The sequence below is a fragment of the Branchiostoma lanceolatum genome, chromosome 9 (genome assembly GCF_035083965.1).
Source record: "Branchiostoma lanceolatum isolate klBraLanc5 chromosome 9, klBraLanc5.hap2, whole genome shotgun sequence".
NCBI classification, from domain to species: Eukaryota; Metazoa; Chordata; class Leptocardii; order Amphioxiformes; family Branchiostomatidae; genus Branchiostoma; species Branchiostoma lanceolatum.
The window spans coordinates 4123301-4137975 of record NC_089730.1 but is presented as its reverse complement, the minus strand read 5'-3'; the positions used below and the strand labels follow the sequence as shown (position 1 = coordinate 4137975).

Sequence of the window (14675 nt, the reverse complement as noted above, 5' to 3'; positions counted from 1 at the left end):
CATAGAATAAATATGATAATTTATTTCATAATTCTATACAGCAAAGTTACACTGGTAGCAAATATCTCTTTACTACCTCGAATGGCCTTTTTTTCAAATATGGAAAGCTTAATTGTCTGCTTGAAGGAAATCGTAATTTGTAGTGTTTTAAAAAGTGTTTTCAATGTGCTACGCCTAGTGCAAGGCTCTGAAAACATGAAGAAATGTTCCAATACTGTAGATACTGCAGGTTTTACAAACAGAAATACATTAACAAACATCAAGTTGAACTTCAGTGCTATTGTTGAGTTCTTTATCCCTTTCTTTTCTTCCATTGCCTCATCTTAATGCCTTTTTCTCCACAACAATTTCTGGGGGTCGGGTGGAACTAACCCGTCTGTGATTCTGTAGAGTGTAACGGTTGAGTCTGAGACAGTGCTACGTACCTAAACGTAACATCAGGTACAGGTACTGGTACAGAGGTTTAGTCTAGTGCTGCGTACCTAAACGTAACATCCGAGGTACAGGTACTGGTACAGAGGTTTAGGTACAGGTCCGGACATATACCTGTACGTAAATTTTTTTTACAAATAAACGTGTTCTTCTGAACTTCTTCAATAATGACAGAAACATTAATGAGCTGTTTACAACTTGTCAGCATCTTTAATCTAAGAATGTAACTAGGTTACTACTGCCAAACTCCCTTGGCCTTGCTATCAAAACTCCCGGACCGCCTGAATGATCTGTCGCATATTAGTAGCGCTGTTCCAAGGTGTCACTTTGGTCATGTTTGATGTTGCATGAGGTTATGAAGTTAGGAGATCAGTTACAAAATAAGCATAGACTTGATGTAGGTTTATATCGGTACAGTGCCGGTACTTCATGATCCGGTATTTTGGACCTGTACCTGATTGATTTTCATGGTACAGTACCGGTACTTCATGATCCGGTATTTTGGACCTGTACCTAATTGATTTTCATGGTACAGTACCGGTACTTCATGATCCGGTATTTTGGACCTGTACCTAATTGATTTTCATGGTACAGTACCGGTACTTCATGATCCGGTATTTTGGACCTGTACCTAATTGATTTTCATGGTACAGTACCGGTACTTCATGATCCGGTATTTTGGACCTGTACCTAATTGATTTTCATGGTACAGTACCGGTACAAGTGAAGTGAAGTGAACTTTATTGCTCAACAATCGTACATGGTACAATGTAGCATGAAATCAACAATCTGTTCTACAAGGCTAAATCTATCCTACAATTCTAAGAACAAAATATTTTCGAAACCAGTGTATTTGTTACAATGTATAGTCATGTATGGGTAATTCTGTCTCGCTTTTCGAATGATTTATGGAGAAATTGACCTATGTACATGGATATAGGAGCCGGACATGACAACAGTACATAGAAAATATCGCTCTGTGTACCAGATAGGGTGAAGTTTGTTTTAGTAATAATAGTCTGTAAAAGCATATCTCTCTCTTTGCTGTAAGTTGGACAAGTCATCACAAATTGGAACACAGTACCGGTACACAGCACTACCCTAGTCGGACAGACTTTCCTCTATAATGTCAACAGTATTGTGCCAATCTCCCTAGAAAACAAGGAGAGCTTAGATTAGATCTAGATGGCTACTGAAAAAGTCACGGAAGGAATTTTTTTCCGAACAAACACGTTCAAATTGCACAACGCCTGGGGTAAAAAAAAATGACCCCGTTCGGGTGTTTGAGGGTTAAAGGAGAACGAGCAGGCAAACTTGAGCTCATTTTCATATATTTTGCCGATTTTACTCTGAAGTCAAACATATTCGATTCTTGTAATTTCCTTGTACATCCTACTACAATTTTTAGGCGTCGAACGTACTCACTTCGGGGTAACGTTGAATGTAAATCCCCATAAGCGAAAAAACTGTGTTCTGACGCAAGCCTATTGAGCGGATTACCCTTACTGTTTTTATTTGATTTGATTAATTCCTTCGGCCATATAAAGGGATGTCCCTTTGAGACCCCGGTTCAAGTATCGGGGTCAGGACATCTCAGTTGGGGCTGCGCACGTCTTTCGGAAGGGACGTAAAATGTGGGTCCCGTGTTCGAGGATGTGCCCCAAGCATGTTACAGGGTAATGGCTAGCAGCCCTTCCTTGTAACAATATATCCTGCTACTGAAACAACAATAAACCTTGTTGCCCTATGGCCCCTATATTTGCCACTAGACACTACATGTACATTAGCAAGGGTCTGAACGAACGATCGTACTAAGATACTGTAAATGCAGAAATTTTCGCGGTGGCATTATGTTCTTCGCCGCAAACTTAAAACCACCGCGTTTTTTCCCCTCCTATGCCCATGTCTATTATTGTCTTAAAAGCGAACCACCGCGAACGTTTCATTTTTCACTACCGTGAAATTAAAACCACGCGAACTTTAAATGCATTTACATTATACATATAGGGCAACCAAACTCAACCAAAAGCTGCTAAGTATCACAAAGAGCTGGATCGAGCTCGCACAATATACAGTACAAGCGTTTACAAACCATTTGTTCTCAGTTGCTATCAAATTGCAAATATTCGATTGAAACATATCACCGGTCCGACAAGCAATCAATTATCGTTTCATAAATTATTCTTCAAATTTCCTTTTCTAAGTATTCATGAATTATTCATTACGATTATTTGCCTTTGTAAAACGGATCTGGAAAAGATAATCACGATTTACCATGAACCAAATAATTGATCTGTCGGTGCCAAACAACACCCTCCATTTTCGTTACATTATCATTTACGTCAGCGTACGAAAGGACAAGGTACATGCACCCTCATTAAATCAGAACCCCTATCGCTCCACGTTACATCGCTCGCGTGGAGCGATAGGGGTCCTGATTTAATGAGGGTGGGTACATGGCTCGTCAGGTGTGCACTGGATCATTTTTTTCGGATATAAGATCCACGAACACCGCAGCTGAACTCTTGACTCTGTTCTACGTGAATCAGGCTTGGTTTTATTAATGACATTTAGTTACAAGCAAGGGCAACAGTTAAGGCTGTGATAGTGTCTTTCCTGGCGATGTTTTTTTGGGTTATTTGCCCTTTTCAAACGGATCTGGAAAAAAAATCACGAACCAAAGAATTGATCTGTCGTCGCCCAACGAACGGCCTCCATTTTCGTTACGTCATCATTTACGTCAGCGTACGAAAGGACAAGGTACATTGCGCGTCAGCTGCGCACTGGATCTTTTTTTTTCGGATATAAAATCCACCGACACCGTAGCTGAGCTCATGACTCCCTTCTAAATGAATCAGGCTCTGGTGATTTTTAATGACATTTAGCTACAAGCAAGATCAACAGTTAAGCCTGTGGTAGTATCTTTCCTGGCGATGTTATTTAGCCTTTTTGCCCTTTTTAAACGGATCTGGAAAAAAAATCACGAACCAAAGAATTGATCTGTCGTCGCCCAAGAACGCCCTCCATTTTCGTTACGTCATAATTCACGTCAGCGTACGAAAGGACAAGGTACATGGCGCGTTAGCTGTGCACTGGATCATTTTTTTTCGGATAAAAAAAAATCCACCGACACCGCAGCTGAGCTCTTGGCTCCTTTCTACGTGAATCAGGCTCTGGTGATTTTTTAAATAACATTTAGCTACAAGCAACAGTTAAGACTGAGGTAGTGTCTTTCCCGGCGATGTTATTTAGCCTTTTTGCCCTTTTTAAACGGATATGGCAAAAAAATCACGAACCAAAGTGTTGATTTGTCGTCGCCCAACAACACCTTCGAATGTGTTTTTTTTAAAAATTGATATATTACTAGCTACAAGCAAGGGCAACTGTTATCAAGGCTGTGGCAGTGTCTTTCGATGTTATTTAGGTTATTTTCCCTTTTAAATCTGGAAAAAATACGGAACAACGAATTGATTTGTCGTCGCCCAACGAACGCCCTCCATTTTCGTTACGTCATCATTTGCGTCAGCGTACGAAAGGACAAGGTACATAGCGTGTCAGCTGTGCGCTGTGCAAAGGATAATTATTTTTCGGATAAAAAATCCACGAAAACCGCAGCTAAGCGCTTGGCTCTGGTGTTTTTTATGTGACATTTAGATATATCGTACAAAGGAAAGGCATCTGCCCGTGGCACAAGTATGGGCAATAGCTACAGCTGCGGTGGCGTCTTTCCCGGCGATGTTGTGAATGGTAGAAGAGGGCCGCCACCCGTAGAATGGTAAGTACATGTATGGTACGCCATACCGCAACGCAGTGGTACAATACACGGTATTTTCGCACCATATGGCGCACGGAATTGTGCAAGGAACGGTCGCTAAAAATACGCTAAGAATTTAGACAGCTACAACATGATTTTTAATTGGTCTACGATGTAATTTTAGGGAACATTCTCATTATGCTAAATTGCTTTAATGTTTGTGATATAGAAATGTTACGCTTCAAGGACACTTAGGAAAAAGAAATGGAAGCCATTTTACCTGTATTGCAGGAATAAACGCGTGGTGTGGTCACATGTTATATTCATGAACGTTTGTAGATTTAGAGGAAAACGTTTGAGGGTGGTATCCATTCTGTAGTGACTCCTTCACAATACGGCTTGTCTACAACCTTCCAGATTCCTTCCTATCGTAATGTTTCTCTTCAGACATCGGAGAAACAGTCCATAGTGTAACCTCTAAAAGGCCTTTCTACGGGGAAGGATATAGAATTCGGCGAAATGGGAATAATATCGGGTAGAAGAGTTAGTCCACGGGAAGGTTGACATTGAATGCGCATGGCCAAAGAAAACCTATGGTGGCCAAACTGCCCAGGCAAAATTATTCTCTCTATAGCCAGTGTGGTTGGTCTGGTAGAGACTAAGTGTTAGCCTCACTAGGCGTTCTTGAGGCGCTATGGAGGGTAGAATTCGGCAAAAATAGTGGGAATAATTGATTGGTCAGAAGAGTCAGTCCAATGGAAGGTTAACAATTTTTCCTCACTGCAATTGATGGCCAAACTTCCCTGGCAAGTCATTCCTCCTACAGCCAACGTTGTTAGTCTGGTAGAAACCGAGTGTTAGCCTACACCATGCCTGTCTGAGAGGCTATGGCTTGTAGAATTCGGTAAAAATAGTGGAAATAGTGTATGGTGAACAAGGGTTGTGGAAATCTTCACGTATTGAACTACCCTTGTTGCTTGGACAGATTTTTTTGTCAGTGGGCGTTACGTTAAGTTGGCCTTTGCCCCCTATAATCTATTGATTGTGCTAACCGTCTGAAAAAAAGGCGGTTCAAACTTTCTGCGGGTGAGCGCATGTATTTATAGGACAAAACAATACGGCTTCCTCTTAAACGTATCCTGTCTTATAGCAGGTATTTTTTCCTGAAAGCAATCTGACAATACGGGAGCGAATAGCCTTAAGCCCCCCTCCCCCCGGAAAAACATAACCTCGCGCAAACCGAGTTATGTTACACTGCTATTCTAGACCGGCGACCTCGCTGTGAGCGAGCTGCGACTAACCGATCTGAAAGATTGCTACAGCGAATTTCATAGATAAAAAAAAAGAAACGAATATTTTTATGCTTTGTAAGTTTTGTTGTCTTTTCAGTCATACTTCTATATTTTGTATGATATTCCAATTATGAAATCAAGGATTACACAAATCAAATATAGGTCGCAGCGCAATCGCCGTGTAGTTGAATGTGGGACTTACCGCATTCCGGACTGGTTAGACTATTAATGATTTAGGATGTGCACGAAACATAAAACGGCCAGGAATCGTAAAGTCTGGATCGAAGTTGCGGCTGAGTTATGAAAATATAAAAGTTGCACAAGAAAGGTTGGACTACAGCGACAAGAGAGTGCTGAAAAGGGGGAATGTTCACATTTTTCGCGGTGACATCCTGAACGCAAACTTTAAACCGCCGCGAAATTAAAACATTTGTCTTCTGCTACTCTCCAAGCAGAGGTTATTTAGGGGGGTTGTGGCCTTCTGATTATATGCCCCCTTTTAGTCAGCTCTCCCAAACAACTTGTTAAAAATGTCAAAATTGTGCCTAACAATCTCTACTTGGAGAGTACGCCTACCCCCTGTTTGAACCGCGAACTTAGAGCCACCGCGAACACTCCATTTTCTCCTTACCGCGAAATCAAATCTCCGCGGAAATTTTCCTATTTACAGTAATTGCTTCAAGACTTTTTTGCCCCATCCCATCCCATGACCGTTTATTTGCCGTCCATTATTTCTTACAGTGTACATGTGTAATTAATCATCCTTAGATAGCCTAATTACGAAACTGTCACACGAACAAATTTACTATAAGATGGCTGTTTAGCACCAAGGACTTGGTTGTACATAAACATGGGCTTAATATTGTCACATACTTGTTTGGTGAGCAAACGTGCCACATACTTTATTATCAACAACAACCGTGGCATAGAGGTGTCAAGCTACGTACAAGTTCATAGACCTATGTGTCAGAATAAAGAACCTGCGATTGTCTGTAATCAACTGTAATCAAAGAAAAACAGAAGAGGAAGAAGGGGAAGGAGAAGTACCGCTCCCCTTACGCGTAACTCCTTAAAACTACAGTTTTCCAGACACTTCTCCATTTCTTTGTGGTTCTACAAACAGCTGACGTCAATCTGAGTAAAGTGGATATAATGAGGTCCCTTGTGCGCCATTCACGCAGAGATTAAAGCAGAGTACTTAAATATACTGATAGCGACACGTTCCGTCACGAGGAAAAAGATCCTCAGAAAAGCAAAACAAACTCGACATCACAATTGTTTGCTGTTTGCACGCAACTCAATAAAGCTGTATCAATATGAATGAATGAATGAATGTTTATTTCCGTGTCCTGCGACAAAAGTCGCCCAGCCCATACGGGCTTATAAGACACCATACATAAGAATACATAAACTTGAGAAATGTAGGAGGTACAGTAGTAAATAATGATAATCAGAAATAAATCATAATAATAGCAGTACTGAGTAACAAAATAATATGAGCATAATAAAGTGGAAACACAAAAAGGGACACACCTGGTACAATGATTCAATTCAAGAAAGCAGGTGGTAAATGAACATAAATTAAATTCAAGTCAAAAGTTGTTGAAGGAAACACACGTATATCAACTCAGTATATAACAGTCAAAACAGTATATGACAGGGTAGAAACAAAATCAGACAAAGCCAAAACTAGATGCAAAATAGAATCAAATTGTTATGAGTAGATGTAGTGCTTACGTTCCCTCCAAGCCTTTTGAATGTATGAAGCAATTTCAAATACCCCCTCCGTGAATAACCAGTTAAGTTTTGTTTCATCTCTTTCCCAAATGATATCAGGTCTCTTGTTGTACATTTTGTTGAACAGTGTTTGGCGTAAACTGTCGTAAAAAGGGCAATAAAATAGGAAATGGACCTCATTTTCAATTTCATGTAGATTACACAGTAGACAAATTCTATCATCCTCAGGAATGGCATTAAATCTTCCTGTTTCAATAGACAAAGGTAATATGCCCGCTCTCAGCTGGGCACACAGAGATCTCTGGGCTCTTGTAAGAGGGAGTGTAACATATCTCTCCGGAGAGAATGAGTCTTTTATCAGTGCATACGTTCTTAGTTTTGGCTTAAGCCAGAGCTCATAAGCCCACTTTTTTTCATATTGCGAGAATAGTACATCTTTTGTGAGTCTCGTGTCGCCTCTTAACCTATTTTGAAAAACATGTTCTTGTTCTGATTCAGAGAATATTTCATACAAGTCTTTACTCCAGGGACCATTATTTCGCAGGTCCCATCTAAAAACCTTCTTTGTAATCCTGTCGTCAGACATATTCACTAGCCTGTTCCACATAGCCACCATAGCCCCTTTCCATCTAACTTCACACGGTGTCCAGCCCATGTCACCATTTATGGCATGAGTGGGAGCAAAGCGGTGAACGCCAAGGAAGCACCGAATGGCTCTATTCTGAATAACAGTGCTTTTGTCATACTTTTTAAAACCCCACACACCCGCAGCGTAATCCAGTATAGGACAGACACATGAACTGTACAGTGTAGAGTAGGCTTCATATCCTAAGTCTTTTAGGACTTTAACTTTGCCAAGTATACCTCCCAAGGCCCTACCCGCAGCATCTGCAAGAATAGTGGTACCAGGGGTAAAAGTCATATGCTCATCTAAATGGAGACCTAGGTATCTATATGAGCTTGTATACTCAAGTTTCATTTCTCCAAACATGAACTCATAAGTGCTACGTTTAGTGCCACGTTTTCTAAAGTGCATAATTTGTGTTTTAGACTGGTTGATCATCAACCTCCATTTTGAACACCACTCTGTTACTATGTTCAGCATTTCCTGTAGCTGGCCTTCAGACTCAGCCATGAGAACAATATCATCTGCGTACAGTAGTATACTGAGTATTGTATCGTCTATCCTCACACCAATTCCAGACTCTTTCACTACTTTTGCCAGGTCATTGACATACAGAGAGAATAAGGTTGGTGATAATACGTCACCTTGCTTAACTCCAACCGGAGTAGGAAACCATTGTGTGTTGTGTTCATTGAGTTGCACGCATGCCATTGGTGATTTATATAGTGTCATTAATGCTTCATAAAACTTGCCATCTACCCCGCATTCAAGCAATCTGTAAGCCAGGAGATCCCTATCTATCCAATCAAAGGCCTTTTGAAAGTCTATACAACATGAAAAAGTAGGTTTACCCTCCTGAATCCTTGCTCTAATAACAGTAGAAATTGTATATATGTGATCAATACAGGCTCTCGCTTTGCGAAAACCATTCTGTTCATCTACTATCAGATTTGAGGACTCCAGGTATTCATTTAATCTATTATTAAGGACACTTGTGTAGAGTTTGTAGACTGAGCTCATCAGGCTTATTCCCCTGTAATTCATAGGCTTCTTTGATAACAATATTGTTCTCAATACAACAAATTTTGTTGTTTTTTCTTGACGCGACGGAGACGAGCACTGTGATTGGTGGGATAGAATATCTGACGCCTGTTTACCATTTCTTACAGGAAGAAAGCGCATGCAACTCAGCCGCCGCGGCTTGAAACTTTAATACTGTTTACACAGATTTATACAGAAAGCCTGATAGCTATAGGAATATTTCTGAATTTTTAGGCTTCTTTGATAACAAAAAAACTGACGGTGAACCAAGAGGGACAAAACAGAAATAAACGTCAGCCCGATGCGACCAGCCAAAACTGAGGGGAGGGCGGCACATGACGCCGAGTTTTCGGCGGCCACCAAATATCCACCACGGCACTCTTTGCGTGTGGCTGGGGTTGTCGCCGGCGAGCATTAGAAATGATCTAGATCGCCCTCGTCGCAAACTTCCGGTGATCCTCTGGAGTTTTTGCAAAATTCTGTCTAAATATCTTTGCACACCGATTTTTGTCCATTAAAAATGACGGGTTGGGCAAAAATTTTGTCCGTCGTTAGTGACAAAAACCCGTCAAATGACGGGAGGACGGGCGCTGGCGAGAACACTGAGTTTTAATTATATGAAACACGATATATATCTGTCCAACTGACGCTGTACATTTACTTATCATGCCGACACTACAACACGCCAGCCAAAGAGAGACATGTTTCCAACATGCCGTATAATGACGTTGAGAATGAATTTCACTTCATTATGGACTGTCCAACTTATGCTGATGACCAACAAATTTTTTTACAATCTATTATATGTACGTCCGACACAATATTACCACCTACCAGAACAGAGATATTCAGTATGATATTACCATTCCATGTTCATTATATATCCACCTATGTAGGCAAGTTTGTACTATATAACTGTGTGCAAAAACGAGACAATATCATTACATTCCTGACACAGCATACTGTTACCAACATGTTGTATTCTTAGCATTAGCATGTACATTATTCTATAGATTATCTTTACTGTTAGCCATTTATTAGATCAGTTCTCTATATTTGTCAACAATCCGCAATAGCTCAATTTTCATGTGCGTAAGTTGCAATACATTGTACCAGATACCATTGTCGCGCAATGAAGTTCTTCTTCTTCTTCTTCTTCTTCTTCTTCTTCTTCTTCTTCTTCTACTTCTTCCTCCTCAACTTATAATTGACTTCCTCAATAGCCAGTCTCTGATTAGGAGTGTTTAAATCCTAATTTACAAGCAGAACTATCGGTGGCAAAAATAGTATCCAAAGTGCAAAACCGGTCTTTTTTTAAAGATTCTCCAAGCAGATCTATCGATGACAAAGACAGTATCAGATTTATCGGGGACAAAAACAGTATCCAAAGTAGACTCTACCAGTCTCCCCCGGTCGCTGGGAAAATAGTAGAAATTGGCCAAGTCACACTAGAGAAATTGGCCAAGTCACAAATAGAGTCAAATGTCTGAAGGGAGTCGGCTACGGCGAGAGGGTCAAATTGGCAACAGAGGAATTTGACCCTATCTCCGTAGCCGACTCCCTTGAAACATTTGACTCTATTTGGCCAATTTCTATTATTTTCCCAGCGACCGGGGGAGACTGGTAGAGTCTAATCCAAAGGGCAAAAGTAGCCTTTTGAATTCTCCAAGCAGATCTATCGGTGATAAAGACAGTATTACATTTATCGGTGACAAAGACAAAGGGAAAAAGCATTTGGCCAAAAAAAAATGTTTTTGCCCTTTGGATAATGTATTTGCCACCGATAGATCTGCTTGGAGATTATGTTGATCCCAAGTTCAGACAGTGGAGGTGGTAGACGTTGGCAGAAGTTAGTTGACTGGAATCCGGCTTTCTTCGCTTTAGTCTGCTACCCAGGGCGGGGAGCGGAGCTTGGGTAGTGGACTAACGCTAAGAAGGCTAGGTGTGACGTCATCCTAACGTATGACAGTAGCCTGGAGTCCAGCCTTCTGACAGTGGCCCGGGAGGTTGCACCGAAAATAGAACCACGTAACTCCTTACATGTCATTCCATAATGTTGTTTTGGTCTAGCAGTAGAGTAAAATTCCATCTCTATAAATTCATGATATTGCATGTGATGCCTCCTTTGCAATGTCTATATTGTACCATTATGATTTTGGTTATTAGTACAACCGTGGCTCCTTAGCTTGTGGCATTAGAATCGTGTAAGGACCAACGCTACCGAAAATGTTTATTTTTATTTTTTATTAAACAACAGAAGAATGTACAGGACACAGAGGTGATGCACTCTAGCTAAAGCTAATATTAAACATCACCTCTGGAAATAAAAATTACAACTTACATAACAAGTACAGTAACAATATAAAAAACAGCATTTGGGTTGTCCAATACGAACAAACTAACAAACAAACAATGAATATATCAAAATACTTGAACTAAGTTTTAAAACGTTTGCTTGTCGCAATATAGTGCTGAGTCAAGCCTAAAATGCTACAATTGAAATCATATGAAACAAAGGATGAGCCTCTTAATAATAAATAAATGAAGGCTTGATCAGACAAAGTATCGAAATCAAGAATAGGGGCTAAAAGGTTTCGTAGGTTGCCCAGAAGGTTGAGTCTTTGTTGACTATATATATGACTACCGAAAATGTTCTCTCCCCCACCCCAGGCCATCAGTCGATGGAACCTATCTGGTGTACCGGCTGATATTGGAGAACGACGCCGAGGCCCTGGGGGATCTCCTGCTACAGTACGACATCAACGCGGAGCTCCTTGTGGATGTCAGGGAAGTGGAGAAAAACATCCCACTTCTCGTCATGTCTTCAGACCAGTTGAGGGGGTAAGTGTTTCTAGCTCACGGCACGAAAACTTGTATCTAATGCTAGGGTCATATTTCCTGACCGGGGCCCGGCCGGGCTGTTTGCGGAAACGAAAAATCAAAGTGTATGTCCATACATTTGCACAAGCTATGCTCTTAAATTTAGGTACGTTTTTTTTGTTGTTGTCTTTTATATCATAGTTTTCGTTCCCAAAGACTGCCCGGCCGGGCCCCGCTTTGGAAATGTGACCCTGGCATAAGCATGCTTAAATGCAGCGTAAACGTGACGTTTATTCACCCTTTCCGCAACTTAATGACCCCTATACGTGTACATAAAGATTACCTTTAATGTACCTTTCCGGAAGTGTAGACAGGTATGTTTCTGCACTTCCTTACGTGTCCTGCCGCACCTATTTAATGTGTAAAGGCGTCGTTATGCATAGATGGACATTTTTTTTCCGTACGGTTATGGAAGATCCCATACGGAAATTATGCGTTTCTTAAGACGTTTCCGCAATCTTTCTGTCACTTTTATAGTCTGCGTCTTAGTTGCCTTATCACTTGGCGACTATGGTCTGAGTCAGAGTAGCCTCTAACAGCTCCAAAAGTGGCTGGAAAGAGCAGAAATTTACCAAATAGCCTAACATGCCAGAGGAGTAAGCCGGCCGGGGAGTACAGGTTGCCATTTCAGGAGCCTGTCGGTAGTCACTTTCTGCTGATTATAGCTACGGTCCCAGTTGCGTCGGTGCCCGTAGCGTAGGGGTGTAGCCAGGTCCCGAGGCCACAAGTTTGTTCCGTTGGACTGCCGGGTACGGGGGGAGGGGTGTGTGTACCTCTCGGTGTTCGCACGATTACCTCACGGCGTTTATTTGTTACCGGGTCCTGCGTTGATTTTAAGGCCAGGTTAAAATGATTCGGGGTCCCGGCCGTGCCCCAAAATAGCCCGACAGCCACAAGGGGTCTCACCGGCCACGTACGGGTCAAACACGAAATCAATGTGCCAAAGAACAGTCCGGCGGGGCCCCCTTTTCCAATTGGGATCTAAGCATTAGGGAAACTTACTCTTACTGACTTGTCCCCTCCTCGCCAGTGGAGGCATGTTGCTTCCAGATCAGCTGGAGTTACTGCGACAGTTCCTGCGGGGTGACTACTCTCAGCTGAGTAAGCGGATAACATCCCTGCACGACACGAAGAAGGACAGGGTCTACATTGTCGGCATGTCGCCTCTCCAGGTTTGTAATGGCGTTTCTGTAAATTTTTTGGCGACACCTCAGGAGTGGAGTCAATTCTAATTTCCGTCGCGTGAACGGTCGATGCCATTTTGGCGTGTATTAGAACGCCCGGTCACTTTAAATGTATTAGCAAAGTGGACTGGGCAAGTTGGGACTCATTATGAAATCTAATTGGCCAGGAAGGTTGAACAAATGGCTGAATGCACAGACCATCGTATACCAAACGATAGATATTTTAATTTTGTTCTTTCACATCTTCTTTTTTTACATTGGTAGACTTCGCTTATTAATATCCATTTTTCAATATTTCTTTTTGTAAATTTACGGCACTTATTTTCTTATTTTGCAGCTTCTTTGTACGATTTCGCAAACTCTTTTTGGGGACTAAAATCGCTGTGGATGTCATCCATATACATGTACACAAGTCAGAAGTGTACTACGAATAAATTTCAAGAAGGTATTTTCTTTCTCAGGTCGCCTGTATGGTGGGGCACCTAGACTGCATTTCCGTGCTTCTCCGCATGGGGGCGGACCCAGAAGCCAAGGAGACCCGATTCAGTGCGGTGATATGGCCGGAACGCGAACAAGTTGGCACGGTGGTCCATCCGCTGTCGCCCGTACAGCTTTGCGCAGCCAACGGTCACGTAGACTGCCTGGAAAAGCTGCTTGAGTGTATTCCTCCGCCGGAAGAGTCCTTCAAGACGAAGGTTTGTGGAGCGACGGTGGCGCACATAAGCCGGACCCCTCTGCTTCATCTTTCCGCTGTTCTTGAGCAACCGGACTGTCTCAAGATGCTTGTCTCAAGAGGGGTAAATCTTGAGGAGAGAGACGAGACGGATATGACTGAGACGTTCGGCAGAGGACAGGTTGAAGACAGCGTCTGCCTACAAGAAGTTCTTCGCTACGCCTACGGGGGCGTGGACGCCGGTCTCGGTCTGCTTGGAATGACCGCCCTCCTCCACGCGTGCAAGTCCGCAAACGCCACCTGCCTTGAAGTCCTGCTAGAACACGGCGTGGACTGCAGTTCTCCAACACGTCGCCAGGAGTCCCCACTACACCTTCTCGCCTCCCACGGCGTGAGGTACAAGAACAGCCACGGCGTCACAGACCACAGTTTCGAAAACTGTCTCAGAATGCTACTCAACCGAGGGGCTCTCCTGAACTGCACAGACGACACGCGTTTGGATTTAATCGACAAACCGGTGATCAAAATGTTCCAAGAGGGCTTGCCTGGGCATTGTCTCCTGAACTGTATCCTCATGTACCTCCATGCCTCTACATTCACACTACGAAGAACTAAGGCGGTACCTTCTTGGGTGAAGCCCTATCACTGGCACAACTTGGAGGCCAGGGAAGTGGACGGTTCGCCAGCGGATTCAGTACTCAACCTAACCGCTAGGGTCGCTGTTGAGATACCCAAAGACATGCTGTTCATGGGCATGCCAGACGCCCGGGAGAGAAGGATGGTTCCCAACTGTAACGGGGTTTACCTGAAATACGTCCTCTCGCTGCCCAACGAGCCGCGGAAGCTAGCGGACTTGTCCCGCCTGACCGTTCGGTGGGCGCTCGGTAGGCACGTGCAGAGGGACATCGGGAAACTCAACCTGCCTAAAGCACTGGAGAGTTTCATACTTCTATGGGACTTGGACTGTGATTAGAGACGACTCAAGAACGTTTGTTGAAATCTTAAGAAAAGAAGTAGAATTGTTTAAGAAGGGGATAATTGTTTAATGATAATAATT

At 42.5% G+C, this 14675-nt stretch overlaps 1 protein-coding gene across 1 annotated transcript; it reads left to right on the top strand.

The window, feature by feature from the left end:
• The first annotated feature begins 3863 nt into the window (after positions 1 to 3863).
• LOC136442026 (ankyrin repeat and SOCS box protein 16-like) lies at positions 3864 to 14591 on the top strand. Its single transcript, XM_066438616.1, has 4 exons — positions 3864 to 4207; positions 11552 to 11722; positions 12792 to 12933; positions 13407 to 14591. The coding sequence occupies exons 1-4, from the start codon at positions 4128 to 4130 to the stop codon at positions 14589 to 14591; spliced, it is 1578 nt and encodes a 525-aa protein (XP_066294713.1). The 5' UTR covers positions 3864 to 4127.
• Positions 14592 to 14675: the final 84 nt, after the last annotated feature.